The sequence below is a fragment of the Ammodytes marinus genome (genome assembly GCF_949987685.1).
Source record: "Ammodytes marinus genome assembly, chromosome: 15".
NCBI classification, from domain to species: domain Eukaryota; kingdom Metazoa; phylum Chordata; class Actinopteri; order Uranoscopiformes; family Ammodytidae; genus Ammodytes; species Ammodytes marinus.
The window spans coordinates 6886118-6902401 of NC_137219.1; the positions used below are offsets into that span (position 1 = coordinate 6886118).

At 38.8% G+C, this 16284-nt stretch overlaps 2 protein-coding genes across 4 annotated transcripts; one reads left to right on the top strand and one right to left on the bottom strand.

Moving 5' to 3' along the window:
• Positions 1-645: 645 nt before the first annotated feature.
• On the bottom strand, positions 646-11115 carry ahi1 (Abelson helper integration site 1). Of its 3 annotated transcripts, XM_080042800.1 has the most exons (27): positions 11044-11115; positions 10634-10700; positions 10374-10498; positions 9684-10258; positions 9469-9557; positions 9190-9376; positions 8727-8919; positions 8545-8640; positions 8256-8441; positions 7924-8076; positions 7438-7570; positions 7140-7263; positions 6649-6878; positions 5753-5859; positions 5506-5624; positions 4920-5050; positions 4692-4832; positions 4362-4555; positions 4205-4250; positions 4033-4085; positions 3502-3619; positions 3112-3170; positions 2677-2742; positions 2431-2593; positions 2264-2349; positions 1378-1466; positions 646-1294 (listed from the first exon to the last, which is right to left on the bottom strand). In XM_080042800.1, the coding sequence occupies exons 2-27, from the start codon at positions 10641-10643 to the stop codon at positions 1123-1125; spliced, it is 3645 nt and encodes a 1214-aa protein (XP_079898926.1). In that variant the 5' UTR covers positions 10644-10700; positions 11044-11115; the 3' UTR covers positions 646-1122. The 3 variants fall into 3 exon arrangements, with proteins under 3 accessions (XP_079898926.1, XP_079898927.1, XP_079898928.1); XM_080042801.1 differs by lacking the exon at positions 1378-1466 and having other exon boundaries at positions 646-1235; XM_080042802.1 differs by lacking the exon at positions 1378-1466 and having other exon boundaries at positions 1163-1294.
• Positions 11116-12006: 891 nt separating this feature from the next.
• LOC307261646 (uncharacterized protein) lies at positions 12007-16167 on the top strand (the record flags this gene model as incomplete). Its single annotated transcript, XM_080042229.1, has 13 exons — positions 12007-12022; positions 12179-12298; positions 12886-13005; positions 13193-13312; positions 13816-13935; positions 14052-14260; positions 14356-14401; positions 14484-14608; positions 14983-15114; positions 15265-15379; positions 15534-15668; positions 15768-15893; positions 16034-16167. 13 exons carry the CDS (start codon positions 12007-12009, stop codon positions 16165-16167), a joined length of 1518 nt encoding a protein of 505 aa, XP_079898355.1.
• Between the last annotated feature and the right edge of the window lie 117 nt (positions 16168-16284).

Genomic DNA, 16284 nt, shown 5'->3' on the forward strand with positions numbered 1-16284 from the left:
GTAGGCAGCATTTTAGGAAACACTAGTCTCGCAAAGCCAGACCAAACTACAGCAAGTAGTATAAGGAAACACAGACTTATGTTGAATTTGCAAGTGTGATCTTGAGACATATTTTAATTATAGGTGTGTTGCATCCGTTGATAAAATATTTGAACAATTGCACAATTGTTGAATGACTGAAAAACTATGTTCCTAGCAGTACTTCCACCTTCCTCAAGGAAAGAGGCTTAAAGCTGCAGTTTTGTTCGACAAATACGTTTTGACACACAAGTAAGTCCAACGTTGGTCAAGCAAAGTGCTTTGGCTGCTACTGTACATACTGTAAGTTCCTAAGGTGTATGGGTTATCTATAGAGATCCTTTTATGGTCCTACCTTTTATCTCTGTTCTTATAGGGAATGGGATGAAGACTCTCCCTGTGTGTCCACACTGCCTGGCCTGATAGTGTTTTCTCCTTCCCTTGCAGGGCAGATTGCAAGTCATTAGTTAAAAATTCAAATAAATATATAATCATTACATGCAAGAGACATTTGTTACATAAATCAACTTGACTAGCGCAAAAAAATTGTTATATTAATTTACATTGTATCCTTATTTCTTTGTTTCACAGATACGACCAGAAATGTAATACACAAATATACATAACAATAGTCCATAATCATATTTATTTAAAAATGTAAGATATAAAAAGTGTGGTTTTACATACAGTATGATTTATAGAAAGACATTAACAAAACACTTAGAAATGAATACTCTGTATTTCTATAATTTTGCAGAAATGTGATTTGCAAGCTTTTTATAATCTCATATAGGTTAAGAAGATAGAACTACGGCAAGTGTTGTTTTCTATATCATCAGTGAAAATATACACGATAGCCAGTCCATGTACGCGGCCATGAATAAAATAAAAAATCTTATAACTGTACAATTCTTAATGTGAAGACAATTGTCCTTGACCAAATGTTAAATACAGAATATAAACACTGACTGTTCAAATATTTAAAAAAAATGTAAACAATGCTACAAACCTGCAAGGTTTACTGTGATGACAAACATTTATTTTATGTGAAAAATAGAAATAAAGATGAAAGCACTGGAGTTGTATACAATGGTGTTCATGAGTTTATGTATCAGGCTCAAAGGCACCGTTAGTCCGGCCTGTGGGTTTCTTTGGAAGAGGCCTGTCAGTTGATCTGACTCTCCTTCTGGTGCTGGTGGACTCTGAAGCTTCTGCATCTGAAAATATGGCTTGAGATAAAGGTACCGGCTTTTTCACCTTCTTTTTCCTTCTAGTTCTGAGGGAAAACCATAGTTCACAATCAGTCACCAGAAACCCACAATAGAGTCAGGAAGATTTAAAGCAAAGCAAGTCTCCTACCTGGCATCACTCAGCTCAGGATCTGTGTCAGAAAGGGTTGGTTCAGAAAGAAACTTAAGTTCCCCAGAAGAGCTTATTGCAGCAGATACCTTGGAAAAGTAAGCAAGGAACGAAATAAATAAAATCACAAAAAGGAGAAGGACAGGAAAAGACAGCATCCCATACAGTAAGAAATGCACCAAAATGTAAAATCCCCAAAACCCAAAGTCTTTTTAATAGTTCTTACTCCACACAATATGCTGATTAGTGGCTGAGAATTTGTTTCACCAAAATATGGCAAAGAAAACCAAGTATGGAAGTCATAATTGTAACAATGACTGAAAATAATGCAATAAAAAAACATTTAGGCACAGCGGTGCTTTGAGCTAAGTGCTAAAATGCTCACCAAATCCAAAATCTTAGTTTAGCATTTTAGCATGCTTAAACTTGCTTATTAGAATACATGTAAAGGTAAAGATGAGGCTAAAAAATACTGGCACACTGCAAACCCATTCCTTGTGCTTATTTTTTTGCCACAAATGATCTTCCTCAAGTGACTTGAGGTGCCTCAGTCATAGATGCACAAATGATTCCCCGTGGAACAGTTGTTGTTAAATCACATTACAGCTAAGCTAAGACCACAGCTACAGTTCTTTCAAGATATGATAACATCATACTTTTAGCAGCCACCTTTCAGGCCTGTAGAGTGTGTAAGTGTGTTTGATGGAGGAAAAAAAAGATGAAGCACCATAAATAAAAGAGAAATGAAATACTTCTATCTGGAGGGCAATACATAGAAACCAACAGCAAAGCCACACCTTTCCTTTTAAGGCCATATTCATACTTATGAAGACAATTAATTCACAGGACTGTACTCGTATCAACTCGTATTATTCTGTCTCTTTACCCTGGTTGGTGTTGACCTCTCAACAGTCCCTTCAGACAAGGCTGCATGTGCCTCTACAGAGTTACTCGCCTCTTCTTTGAAGTCCCCTACAAAAAAAAAAACACATTTAGAATTTTCATACACATCATCTATTATGTGTCAATCACACGAAAATATAATCCACTTACTCTGATCTGATACATAAGAAGCAAGAAAATATCCCTGCTGCCCATTGGCCAGACGCCCAAACCACCAGTTGTCGTTGTCTTTGTAGAGCACTTGGATGACATCACCGCGGCGTACGGTCAGTTCGTCCGACCGATTAGCTCTGTAGTCGTAGAGCGAGACAACCTAGAAGAAGAAACACAAAGGGATTGAATATGAGAGCAGAAAGGGTGCATGTGGCTGGACTCACAGCCACAGTGGATACTTACTTCTTGTTGAACAGGAGCGGAATCTGCTTCCGCATGGTTGCCTAAAGAGACGTGGTCAGGAAGGGTCTGATGGGAGAGAGAAGGAACATTATTTTAATCCTCAAGATGTCTTCACCACCACTGCCTTAAGTCTTTCCATAGTATCCAGTGATGAGGTAAAGATGTATTTAGTCATTTATTCTATAGTACTTCTTCGTCTTCCATCAGGTACATTTCCCCAGGACACATATACATAAAAATGCATAAGGCCATTAAGTTTGTCCATTGTGGGCTACTGTAGAAACATGCCAGTGCAATGTTGGCGAATATACACTTAAAATATACTTATGAATATAATATTCCATTTGACCAAGTTTGTTCTGAAAAATGCCAATAAATTCTACACACTGTACCTTTAACTTAAGAATGTTAAAAAAAAAAAAAAAAAAGCCTTACCTTCTGCAGCCTGAGAGATGAAGCTCCTCTTAGACGCTGACCGACTGGGCTGAACCCGCCTGAAATAACAAGAAAACAACAACAAAGAGCAATCATAAATACTTCACCTTGGACTCTTAACACAACCCAGTGACTTGCGTTAGTAGAGATCACTTACGGACACAAGTGAAAGTCACAAGGGGTCCATCCTTGTCTCTGTGTACGGTGTACATGCTTAGGGAGACCATAAACCACAACACTGGAAACATTTGGTCTTGTCCCCCTCCCCCCATGCATAACCTTAGCAACTATAATCTGGGAAAATATTTGACCTCAAACAAAACATAGCTGCAGTTAAGCCATTGGCCAAGACATGCAACATTGTGATTAACCGTACAAGAAGCAACTCACGGTTTTGGTTGCTAAGAGCCGCCTGGGGGATAAGCTGCTCTGCTAAGGAACCAGAGAGTTGCAGCTTGGAGTGTGGCGACAGGAAAGAGGGAGGTGGGAGCGAAGCATTTAATCCTGTCTGAAAAGTAAAAAAGACAGGGCTTTACTTGCATAGCAATTTGTATCCTTTCAAAATAGCAGCAATTTAGTTACTTTCTATTTTATCTTGACCTGATCAGGCTTCCTGATTCAATTTTCCTGGTCAGTGGTTAATTTATTGTACAGAGGTCAGTTTAAGGTCAATGTTTCCTATGACAATCCAAAGCAATAAGTAACGGAATTAAGCAAGATAACCTGGATAGAAAATGGCCCAGTGGAAATGTAATGCACTTCTCTAATGCTGTCTTAACCAAGATTTTAGTTAATTGAACACCTTTCAAAAGAGATTAGAGAACTAATTCAACATTTGCATGAAGAGCTTAACACGTTAAATCACCATATATGACCTAAATACACAAAGGTGGGTTTAAGAAGTACTGCTCAAAGACTCACTGTTCCAGAATCTGCTGTCAAACTCCTCCCTGTATGAGTAATGCTCATTTTGTCTGCGAACCAAACAAACACAAGTCAGAATATTAAACATCTAAATAGAAAGACAGCCCTGATGCAAAATCAAAGTGTCATCAATCTGTAATACAGTTCAAATCTAAAGCACATACAGTACCTTTCTCATACATGTATCCAGAAGTTGAAGACCTCCGATGTGGCTCCTGAAAATGGTTTGAAAACAATAGAGTTTTGAATTTTTAATATATATATTTTCAAATATTGAATTACTGTATTTCTATATATAGCCTACTAAACCAAATAAAAGTATTTACAAGTACTGAATCCAGCTGTTCCTTAACACACTGCATTTTCATGGCAAGTCTTGTTGCTTGGGCGAACTGATCCATGGCTGAGGCAGAAGATGTGTCCTGTAAAGCTAGGAGGTCGGGTGTGTTTCTAATGGTTCTGGGGTCTGCAGAAGCCGACCTGCTCATAGCTTTTATATTGTGCGCCTCCAGCTGAGAAACTGTGTGATACAACATGACATAGTTTGTTTAGCTTAGTTTGCATTATATTGCCTGTATCTATCAACAGACTGATGAAAATGAATTAAAGAGGAATTTAAAAATAAAAAACAGCACTCATCAGGTGTTTTCACAAACCTTTGCGATCGAACAGGTACACATGGACAGGCTGGCTCTGACCGAAGGCACTGAAGGCAACCATGTTTTCGTGAGGGTGGAATGACACGGCATGGAGAGCAGAGCGGTAACCAAGGTCAGAGTAGACCGCAACTTGGTCACCTAACAATACAAAATAATACCGTCAAACCTGTTAAGATCTGACTGGCTTCTTTATTACAGGGGCAAAAGAAGAAACATGATCCTTACCTGTGTCTGTATTCCAGACATATGCCATCCCATCCTCACTACCAGAGAAGATGAAGCTCCCACATGGCGTGAAAGTGCTATAGATCCTCTCTCTGTAGTTTGTGGCTCCAGTGTACTTCTTTACAGCGAGGCTGAGAGGGGAAGATACATTATTGAAAACATATAGGATACTTCAAGTTGAAACAAAATCGATGTGATTTTGGACTGCAACAACAGCTGTTATGGGCAATACTATATATCCATTCCTCCTGACATTGTTCCCTTATGTTAGTGTTGGTTATCTTGTTGTGTATACTGTTTTGTATTTCATTTTATATTGCTTAGTGTTCCTTTTAGATCTTTTCTTATTGCATTTCTGTATTGTGTAAAGCACTTTCAATCGCCTTGTCGCTGAAAGGTTATAGAAAAAAACGTGCCCTGTCTATATTTCAGGCCTTCCTTAGATTCAGTCATAACTCAAACTACATAATCTAACTTTAAAAGCTGCTCTGAAAACCACACAATTAGCAGCAACACTTTGAAAAGCAGAACAAAGGCTGTTTTCTGTAATAACAGATGACGCTTTTCATAGTTTTGTCTTATTTACATTCTCAAGTCTATCATCCTCAGGACACTGTCTTTGGCATGGATGAGCAGGCAGCGCCCATTTGGGTGGAGCTGCAGAAAGTTGATGGGGATACCGCTGAGGTCCCTCTCATCAATTTTCTGAGAAAGAGAAAACATGAAGAATTTCATATTTCTTTCAAAATGCATTCACAAACCTCCTATAGTAGAGTATTTTGAAAATGATTGAACAAGACATTAAACATGATAATAAATATCATCTTCTGTACCTTCTCTATACACCAGTTACGACTTGGCTGATGACGCTTGCTGTCATTTAGTGAAGTTTTCCACACAATGATTACACCTGTATTATCCGCAGAGAACATTCTTCTTCCTAATAAAGCAAATACAATAAAAGGGACATCAGGGACAAGAACAATATTCTTCATTAGCATCACAAAAGAACACCTGGTCTCACATTTCATAAACAGAGCACAGACATTTGCTTTATAATAGATTGTAACTGTATGAATACTAAATATCAACCTCCTCAAAAATGCAATGAAATGCACACACGCTTTCTCACATGCATGCTGAATCTTTTCAGTGGCACATTTCAAAAGGTGTATGTGTTTGGGAGTGTGGCAGCAGCAGCTTATGATAACGAGATAAGCTGTGGTAAAAAGCAAATACAGTTTTTAATTTATTTTTAAATGACCTTGGACATCTCTCCAGTTCTCAAAAGTAGCTAGAGAGAAGTGGTGACTTTGGTTTATGACTATGAATTGTATTTTAAAACCACAACAAAATTCCATCACTGTGGCTAAACAATTTCACAAAGAACAACTTAGGCATGCCAAATGTTAGTCCCATGCATAAAGGCTTGAAAGAAAGCAATGCTAAGGTAAACACTTTACGGGACATTCAAAAAAATTAAAATAAATACAAACTTTATATAATTCTGTATTTCTTACATGTACATTCAATGGACTCCCTCTTCTCTCTTCTCAAAAATAATGACATTTACTGCTAATTCTTATCTTAGGCAGGCTTTTGGTTGGCTGTGGGCCTATTTCAGCATGCACTAGGTGAGACGTAAACACCATGGGCAGATTGCCAGTTTATGGTAAAGTTTACAGGCTTCGAGGCTTGTGCAAAGAAACATTATTAAAAAACCTAATACCTTCAGAGTCAAAACAAATTGTGTTGATGAAACTGCTGTGACCCTCAAACTCCTGCAGCAGCAGGCCATTCACATCATCCACGTCAAGTCTCCACAGTCGCACAAGAGAGTCGTAGCCCCCAGTCACCACCATGTTCTGGGCCATGGGGTGATACTGGGCACAGTACACAAAGGATGGATGAGGGAGCACCTTCTGGGCTGTTCCCAGAACCCTCTCCACGTTCCACTCCCTTAGAGAGGAGAAAAAATGCAGACACTCTTTTGTGAAAAGAAATTGTATATCTTTAAATAATTCTGCTGAGTCAGATAATTGACACAATAGCCCAAAATATGCTGTGTCACTCACTGGTAACAAAAAGTAGTGAGTGAAGAGTACTTACTCCCCCTACAGGTGCAACAAAAAACAGCAATTACAGCCACCAACAGCAGTGTGAACTCCTACACAAACATTTACTCTTATCCGTTTTTTTATCTATCAAGCAGAAGCTTACCTCACAGTTCCATCCGAGGAGGCAGACAAAAGGCTCCGATCGTCTCTGGACCAGCAGAGATCATAGACTATTTTGAGATGGCCACTGAAGGCAGCCAAGACTTTGCCAGAGGGAATCTCATACACTGAAACCGTAAACGAATAGGTTATTTATGAACTACAAAGTGTATATATTTGGAATTCGTTGACTATCGAAGTCTTCCCCAGCCCAATAGCTATTGTGTATGAAGTTAATTGGCAGGAGATTTCTGCTGAGGAGTCCACGGTCGGCAGTTTTACACAGACAAGGTGTTGCTTACCTATGACAGGGAAAGCATCTCTGTCAGCACAGGCAGTAGCCAGTATTGTCCCGGAATGAGAGAAGAGCAGTGTGAAGCAGCCCATCTGACCACCACGGAACGACAGCATGGGCTTGTTAGGAATCCGACAGACCTTTTACACAAACATTAGGAAAAGGATTGAGCAGTCGACCGTGTGCTATAGATAGGTTTTTACAACAATGCTTACATGCTCATATGAAATTAATTTGATTTTTTTTCCTGTCATGGCCATAAAAAGATCACTTTCTATCAAAACTCCAGTGTAAGTGATTTGGGATCTACAGACTCATTCTGTGCAAAAAAAAAAGTCTGGTTCAGTTGATCCTAGCACATGGAGGTTAAAACAATAAAAATGTAATGTAATTCTACCGATCAGAGAATTATGCTCAGAAAATGACCAAATACTAACCATAATTAGCTAAGACAGTTGGAGCTTAGATTTTGACATCTGTTACATGCACCAACCTGTCCAGGCAGCCTGCTCCATCTCAAGGCGGGCGGCTTGCTGTCTACAGGCTGTGTCAGGCTTCTCTTGGTGACCTCGTTCTGCAGTTCACTGTAGGATGTGCTGCCTCTCTCCTCCTGCAGTGCCATCATTGACCGAATACAGGGGTCCACCTGCACAACAAAAAACACTTCAGCTTATAATAATAATATAATAATATCTGAGACATTTCTACAGTTTTATTAATATGTAAAAAAGGTAAACATTTCAATAATTACATACATAGAAATGTGAGAAGGAAGTATTAATTTTAAGTTAAACAAATAAATATATAAAGCAGTAACTAACTTACATGCTCAGGGAGTTTGATGCCTTTCACGGTAACGTAAAGAGTGGATGCATATTTGCTTCGTGGGAACTTCCTCCACCACTCGACCACCTCAATTGTTTTAGGCTGTCTCTTTGCCCGAGGTGGAGGGCAGTAGAGCTGGAGGCGAAGTTTACTGTCAATATTCAGCACACCATTCGTCCCTACAAGCTAAGGGATACAGGGGGAAAAATGTGAAATAAGAATCAATTTTTTATTTATTTTTATTTTAGATTGGTCTTTTCTTTTAAAATTACCAAGCCAAATCCAGTACCTTGAGGAATGCCCATGCAATCTTTCTGAATCCTCGCTCACACTTCTCAACGTCCACGTTGGCTTTTGCTTCTTCCATTGTAACGAAATCCAGGATCTTTAAGAAACAATGAAAGAAAAACAATTATTGACAGCCATATTGCAAAAAGCCAGTGATGTCTAAATGAATCAAGTACATCTTACTTCAAAGAAGAGTATCACTCTGGGACTTTCATCATTTTGTTGAACTAGATGATTGAAGCGCTCATTGAAGATGATCTGTTCCTGCCACTCCGGGACTATTGATTTGTTCTTCTTGAAGTCAAAAGGCTGCGTCATGATGGGGATAATGTGGTCTACGTTCTCCTTCTCGTAAAATGAGGAGACCGGCCGGTGGCTATGAAAAACAAGACAAAGAACTTTAATTTTAAAGCAAATACTGGTCATAAAATTATGAAACTGATGACCACAGTGAGAGGTTTTGCAGTAAATTGTGGTTCATCAAATCCTTCAACTCCCTTTAAAATGAAAAAATAACTATTGAGCATGCCCAGATATGCAAATAACTAAGTATCCAAAAAAGAATATACTGTTAAAAGCACAATTTCTATCAAACCAATAAAGATATTACACTGAATTAAACATTGAATTGACAGGCAGCACTCACCAGTCTTCTTTCTTGACATGCTTTCCAGTGATTTCATCCACAAGATGGATCTTCACCATGGGGTGTGAGATCAGGAGGTGGGTCTTAAGGCGATCTGTTCTGTGGATGAACACGCCCAGGACAAGGCTGTCATCGAATATTGGTCTCTGTGGTATTTCTGCCTCAGTTTCACTCTCGTCTTTGACAACTAAAAAACATTGAATGAAATAAAAGTTATCAACCGCATTCATTGTACTGGAACTTTGTATATAATTTCCCTGAAAGCCAACATCTGGTTACCATGTTTCTTCTTCTTCTTTTTCTTCTTCCCCTTGGTTTCTGTTTCGTTTTCGACATCGACATCCGGGTCAGCATCTTCATCTGGATCCCTTTTTGGGGCAAAAAGTATTTCATCTTACTTTAATATGATGCTAAAAACTTAAGCAAATAACCTTATTACGGAATGTTAAAAAAAATAAAAAAATAATCTGTATTATATTATTACGTATACACACCCTACTTCTGACGTGATTACGGATTTCAACTTTTTCTTTTTCTTCTTCCCAACATCATTGTTAAGTGTTACATTCTGGGAGACGAAACTCTCATCCTCAGTCTTGGCCCCCGACTTCTTTAAAGTCTTCTCCTCCTCCTGTGCAATCTGCTGCTGGTAGTCATGTAGCAGCTTGTCCTCTGCATCCTCCACCTGACTCTCTGCCTTGGCCTCAGAAGCTCCTTTGCTTTTTCCCTTTTTACTTTTCCGCTTTGGTTCCTTTCCGCCATCTACATCTTCTGACAACGCAACCTCACACTTGGAAGCCTCCACATCCTCCTGAATGAAACTTGAGGTATCTTCAGGTACAGGCAGGGAGGGAAGCTCTCTCTTGCTTTTCCTCTTGCCTTTTGGCGTTACAACCTCATCTTGGTTTATACTGTTGTTGATGTTAACCTTTTCCGCTGTTTCCCTCTCTCTTCGTTTATTCTTGGTGTAGCGAGGGCTGCCCTGTTCAGGGTGATAAGTGTTCTGGAGGATGCTCTCATCTTCTTCTGTGTCCTTCTCAAGGTTGATGTTCTTTACTAGATTCTGAAGCTAAAAGAAACAGGGGGATGGGAGAGCAAAGACATATATATTCAACTATCATGTCTTGGAGTTCTGATATGTTCTCCATCACTGAATTTAGAAATGCACATATTGGAACAAGTACCACAATAGTCTCCTGGGTTTCAGTGTTCTTCTTCTTCTTCTCCACCTTTTTCTTCTCTGTATCAGTGTATTTCTCGAACACTTCCTTGAATATTTCCCGGGTCTTTGCCCTTTCCTCACTCTCACCTGACAAAAGGTTAAAGTGTCAAATGTTGCTTATACTTATAGTAAACAGATAAAATAGCACAATTAAAAAACATAAGGGTCCAAATTGGTCATTCTTCTACCAATGGTGTGTTTAGGGGGAATCAGTAAACCCACCTGCTGGCATCCTCAGGCACCCTAATGTCACTCATTCTGGGTGCAAAAGGAGAGTGATCCAGTCCTTCTAAAAATACAAAACAGTGATAACGTTAATGTTGCACAACAAAGTATCCGCTTGTCTGTAATGTGCACACTTACTTAACGAGAACACTGTAACAAAACCGTATTGCGTGTGTATGTGGTATCTGCTTATCTGACTCTAAAACCACCTTAGGAAAAGTAACCTTTGAGAGAAGCTAACAGTTTACCTACCGCTAGGTAGGGTTAGCTACGTCCGTTAGCTTAGTGACTTGTGAACATGCTACGTTTGATACAGTAATATTTACTTCCTTCAGCAAACACTTTTAGCTTAAAAATACCAAACTCCACATAAATGTAATTTAAAAAGCTAGATATGAGTTATCTACCACTCAGTGATTGAGCTGTCCTCCAACTTCAACAACGACGCTGCGACGGTTTCCAAGTCAACCAGGGTGAAGGCGAGGGCGGAGCGTGGCGACCATGTTTGTGACGTAAAGACGAAAACAACACGCTGGCCAATGAAATTTGAGGACTTAGGCAGATCTCAAAGAGGTAACAAAATAAAAAAGATTTAATTTACTTTCCCTACGTAACATATCGAGGCACTGCTACTCTATTAAAATGTATCAAAAATGTATTTAAAAAAATGTAATAGTTTTTTTCTATGAGGGTGAGAAAATACACTATAACCGCATGAGTAGACAACAACAAACAAATATATTACTCAGGCCTATGCAGATAGGTTTATTCAATTTTTATTTTTTTCACAAGTTTGCATGTTAATAGGCCTATATATTTAAATAGACTTAATGACAAAATGTATGTCCTGTATTTATTACGGGGCTCCATAGTACGAGTTGTGTAAAAGGTTTGAAACATGTAATGTAGTAGGCCTGTAACGATGAACTGTATTCTGTAGTGAAGTGAACAGTCACGTGACGTTCCGGTAGGCGTGTCCACCTGCAGGTTGACTGAAACAGGTGCCATACTTTTCTTGCTGCAGATGGAGTCATGGCTGGTGGCTTTTGTGCAGCTTGCTCCCGACTGCTCAAAGAACTTACTTTTTACTTGAAGACAGTTTGCATAGAGTTTCAGCAGAAAATAAATGAGTTTTTTAGAGAGCTTTCTCGTTGCTTCTGCTGCTTTTGGAATACACCCGAGAGGCGTTTTCTGAGGAGGACGACTCTGCCCTCTGTACACTTCTTGTATGGTAGGAACATTTTGTGTCTTCTCGTTTTCTTTGTTGTAGGCAGCACTGTTGTGGACGGAGGGGAACACACAGACTGTCTTGTCTTTTTTGAATTGGAGACAGAAGTTACCAATTTTATATGTCGAACATTTAGACAAAGATGCATCAACACATTTGTAAAAAAAAAAAAAAAAAAAAAAAAGTATCAACTTTTCAGGCCTTAACATTTACACAATTTTTGTTAAAAAAATCTGAATTATGTTCATGTTCGACCAATTTTAACGTTTTGTGAATATGTAGTCCTAACATCTTTCATATGTTCCTTCTCTTAGATGATGAAGCTCAACTTCTTAATCAAACAACTCTTCAGACACTGAACAGACTTGCAACCTCAGAAAACGCTGAGCTACAAATGACTGCAGCCATGTATTATTTACACCTCAGTCATCACTGTGAGTGAAACAATCAAACAGATTTTATGTTTTATGTTGCTTCTAAAAATCTCTATGATAGCAATGACTTACTGTGGCACATAATGAGATTATTGTTTGCACTTCAGGTCTCTCACTGTGGAGACGAGGTCCCTAACTGGTATGACCTGTGTCATGCAAATGTTTCAACTGTACATTTTTTGTGGTTGGCAGATAATTCCCAACACAACTGCAAGAGCAGTGACTCAAATAAAGTTATTATTATTTATAATTAGGTTATGCCTGTAGTATGTAAATATGTGACCACATATTATATTTTCCATAGATGTGGTGGTTGACAGATTCCTGTGTTTACTTAGTTGAGGTTGATAGAATAAATGTCATAACTCTTTTAGGACTTGTATTTAGAGCCAACCGCCAGTCAAATATTTTATGTTAATAACTAACTTTTGGCTTTATTAAGTGACACTGACGGCTAATATAGACTGTGTTTAGTTTGGAGATGTTTGGCTTTTCCAAAATACCTCAGCTGTTAAGAGAAGAAGAAACTTATTAAAATGTACATATCTTTATTTTATTTTTTTACTATTTGTTTTTGTGTGTTACAGTCAAAACTCCCTTACCTGATGCATCCATGGAGCCAGTCATGTCCTTACTTTTATCAACTGACCTGGATGTGCAAAAGACTATCTCTCTCTCCTTGGTCAATCTGTTAATAAAGAATAATGGTAAGAGATGACAATCAAATAAAATGGTATTTAAAGTTTTGTTTTTTAATCGTTAGCCTTCTCTGAATTTAGGTTGTTTTAGTTTGTGAAAATCAATAATGGATGCTTCTAACTAAAATCTCACAATTTATGTTGATCCGATCATTCAGTCACAGTTATATTTACTGACCTTTTAATCTGATTTCAGTGTGCAAAGAGTTAGTGCTTGAGATGGGGATGCTGGTGCCCATACTGGACTTGTTCCAGTCTGGAGACGCCAACGCTCGGTGTAACTCGTGTGCCTGCGTCGTCATGCTGGCCTCCTCAGGTTTGAACAGAAAGAAAATACACTTTCTCCAAGTTTCTTCTTCTTATTATTATTAAATAGTTCTCACACTCGTCTAGACTAATTAGTTTGTACTTAAACCTTTTAATGACTGAAAATTAAACAATATATTGAAAACTTAGCCATCAATGTATTTGATTATCACCTATTCAACTAGCTACTTATATACTGTTACTCCAGGCTTTGAAAGCTATATCGTAGTTGTTTTTATTCAATCTCCTGCGAAGATAGCAGTAAATGCATGTAATTCTGCACACAGTCACGTGTATACTGTATGAGAGACAAATGGGATGGAGATGGCCAGGGAAGTAAAATACAAAAAAAAGGAAATGTTTTTCCTCAAACACCTATCTGGATTTTCAGCATTCAAGTCTAGTTTTATTGCCAAATATTTAATCAAATGTACAGAGAGACGAGAACCTATTAGTATTTCTGTCTACGTCAGCTGAGCATGTGTGTGGAGAGCCTTCTTTCTTTCCATCCAGAATCAAACAGGGAAGCCATCATGGTGGATGGAATCATCCCACTGTTGGCTTTATCAAAATCCTACGACCCACAAGTGCAACAAAACGCAACCTGGGCTCTGTTACACCTTACACAGTCAGGTGGGAGCATATCCTGAAAATCTTTATGTTCCTATAGTTTTCACAATATGTCTCTTTTGCTTTGCTCTGTAATAACATGGAAACATTTTCCAAAAACCTTTTTCTTCTTTTTCCAGATTGCTCCACCAGAATCTTATGTGAAGCGGGAGCCATTCCTGTGCTGATACTTCTGCTGCAGTCTTCTGATTCAGAGGTTCAGTTTTACAGCTGCACTGCTCTGTGCAACATTGCTGCTGCCCAGGAGCACCACCCAAAGTTACTTAGCCACGGGGGTCATTTTCTTTTAAAATCCCTTCTGACTCTCATGTCTTCTTCTGTGCAAAAGGTAATTCCGAAAGTCAGTGACTGATATCTGAATTTCAAGCTAAATCACCAAAAATGCTTGATTTAAAAAAAACATTTATGTTTTTCCTTTTTCAGAATTCCACCCAAGCATGCAGATGTCTGCACATTCTCTCAAAGAATGGTATTTGTAAACGATGAAGCCACACATTGAGGCCATACCCCCAAAAATGAGATACTGTTTGTCATTTGTTATTGTTGTGTAGTTCTGATTCAGGAGCAGCGGATGGACCTTGACTGTGTGTTGCCTCTGAAGGCGCTGCTGAAAACCTCTTCTCCAGAGTCAGCCGTAACTCTACTGTCTGCACTGTCTGCACACCCACCAAACAATGTACAATTTCCAACACAGCAGCACTTTATTAATTATGAAATTCAAATTGGGATCTATCGGTGTTATGCCACAGCTATAAATTGGGTGAACATTATTTATTCATCTATTGAGACATTATTTTTCCTTTTTTTAAAGGTAGAGTCAGAGATACTGTAGATTGTTTGTATATTAACACTGGATTTTTTTCAACATACACACAGTACGTACAGGTGGTGTATCGTGAGAAGATATTCAATGATTTTGACAACAAGTGTTCTCAAGAATCACTCCACCTTTAAGCTATTAATCTCTGGATGAGAAAAACAATGCCTACAAATATGAGGAAACTATTTTATATAAATCCCAATATTGATATTTCTGTGGTTTGATTCTAGGACGTCCTGGTTAGTGAAGGAATGTTGGATGAAATTGGTCTGCTGCTGCATCATCGCAGATCCAGCTCTGTTATAATCGAACATAGCTGCAAGATAATCACTGCCCTGTGTAGCTCCTGCACGGGTCAGCAGGTACTGTATTGCGAGGCAACATTTCATAATCTCATGTCACAGTATAGGCAATAGTAAATTCCATGCATTTGTTTGCACACATGGTACCTGACATACAGTATGTGCAGAAAAACCCTGTAAGTCGTCACATTGTATCCTATCATTATCTAGGCTGCGATTGACAGTCAGTCCTTATCAGGACTCCTCCGGGCCTTAGCGTCTCCGACCCTGTCAGATGAGACCTTGCTGCATGTAACATCATGCTTACATCACCTGATGACCTGGGGTGAGTGACCTGGAAAATTAATTAGTATTTGTCTATTCTGTTCTGCTCTGTGGATAACAAATGCCTACTGTTCAATATAGAACATTACATAATCACATAATTTTTTCAAATGAATTTCTAATCCTTCATAATCTTTCACGTGACACTATTTCAGATCCACTTAAGTCTAAGATGTCCGTCACAATAAAATCGGAACAAGTTTCAGGGCTGGTGAAGTTGTCGGGACAAATCCAAAATCCTCCGTTGTCGTACAACAGTGCGGCCATTATCAGCAAACTGGAAATGACTGGTAAAAAATAACATCGATAGAAAACATAAAATAAATACTTTCATATACATGGATATTAAATATTGTTATATGCTGTATGTTTCCATGCTATTCACCTAGGCGAGATAGTACAGTTGCTGAGGCCTCACTACGTTACCATGTTGGACTACCTGCTGGTATTTCTCAAAAAGAAAGATCCTAAATTCCAGCAGCTTGGCATAGTTACAATATTCCTCCTCAAGAAAGGTTTGTACATCTTGTAAACTGTCATATTTAGCAACTGAGTCTACTGCAGTCATTCAAACGATCTGATCATAGCAATTCAAAACGATCCAGAGTTGAAATTCAGCAGTTCTTAGCCTGCTTTGTGCTGTCTTCCTATGCAGATGAAGACTTCTCCTCTGTGTTGGCTCACAGCGAGTTGGAGGTTCAGCTCTGGGAGATGCATGCACAGACGGAGGAAACCAGACGGCTGCTGCAAATGATTCAGCCCCTTTCTCCATCCTCTGTTAATCCTTGACTCTCTCAGTACAAATCCTAAGGGACGTGTGTGCACAGTGGGAACTGCAACCCATGTTTACATTCATGCACTGAATGGACAAGCAGCATTTTTTGATCGTATTTGGTGTTTTAACGT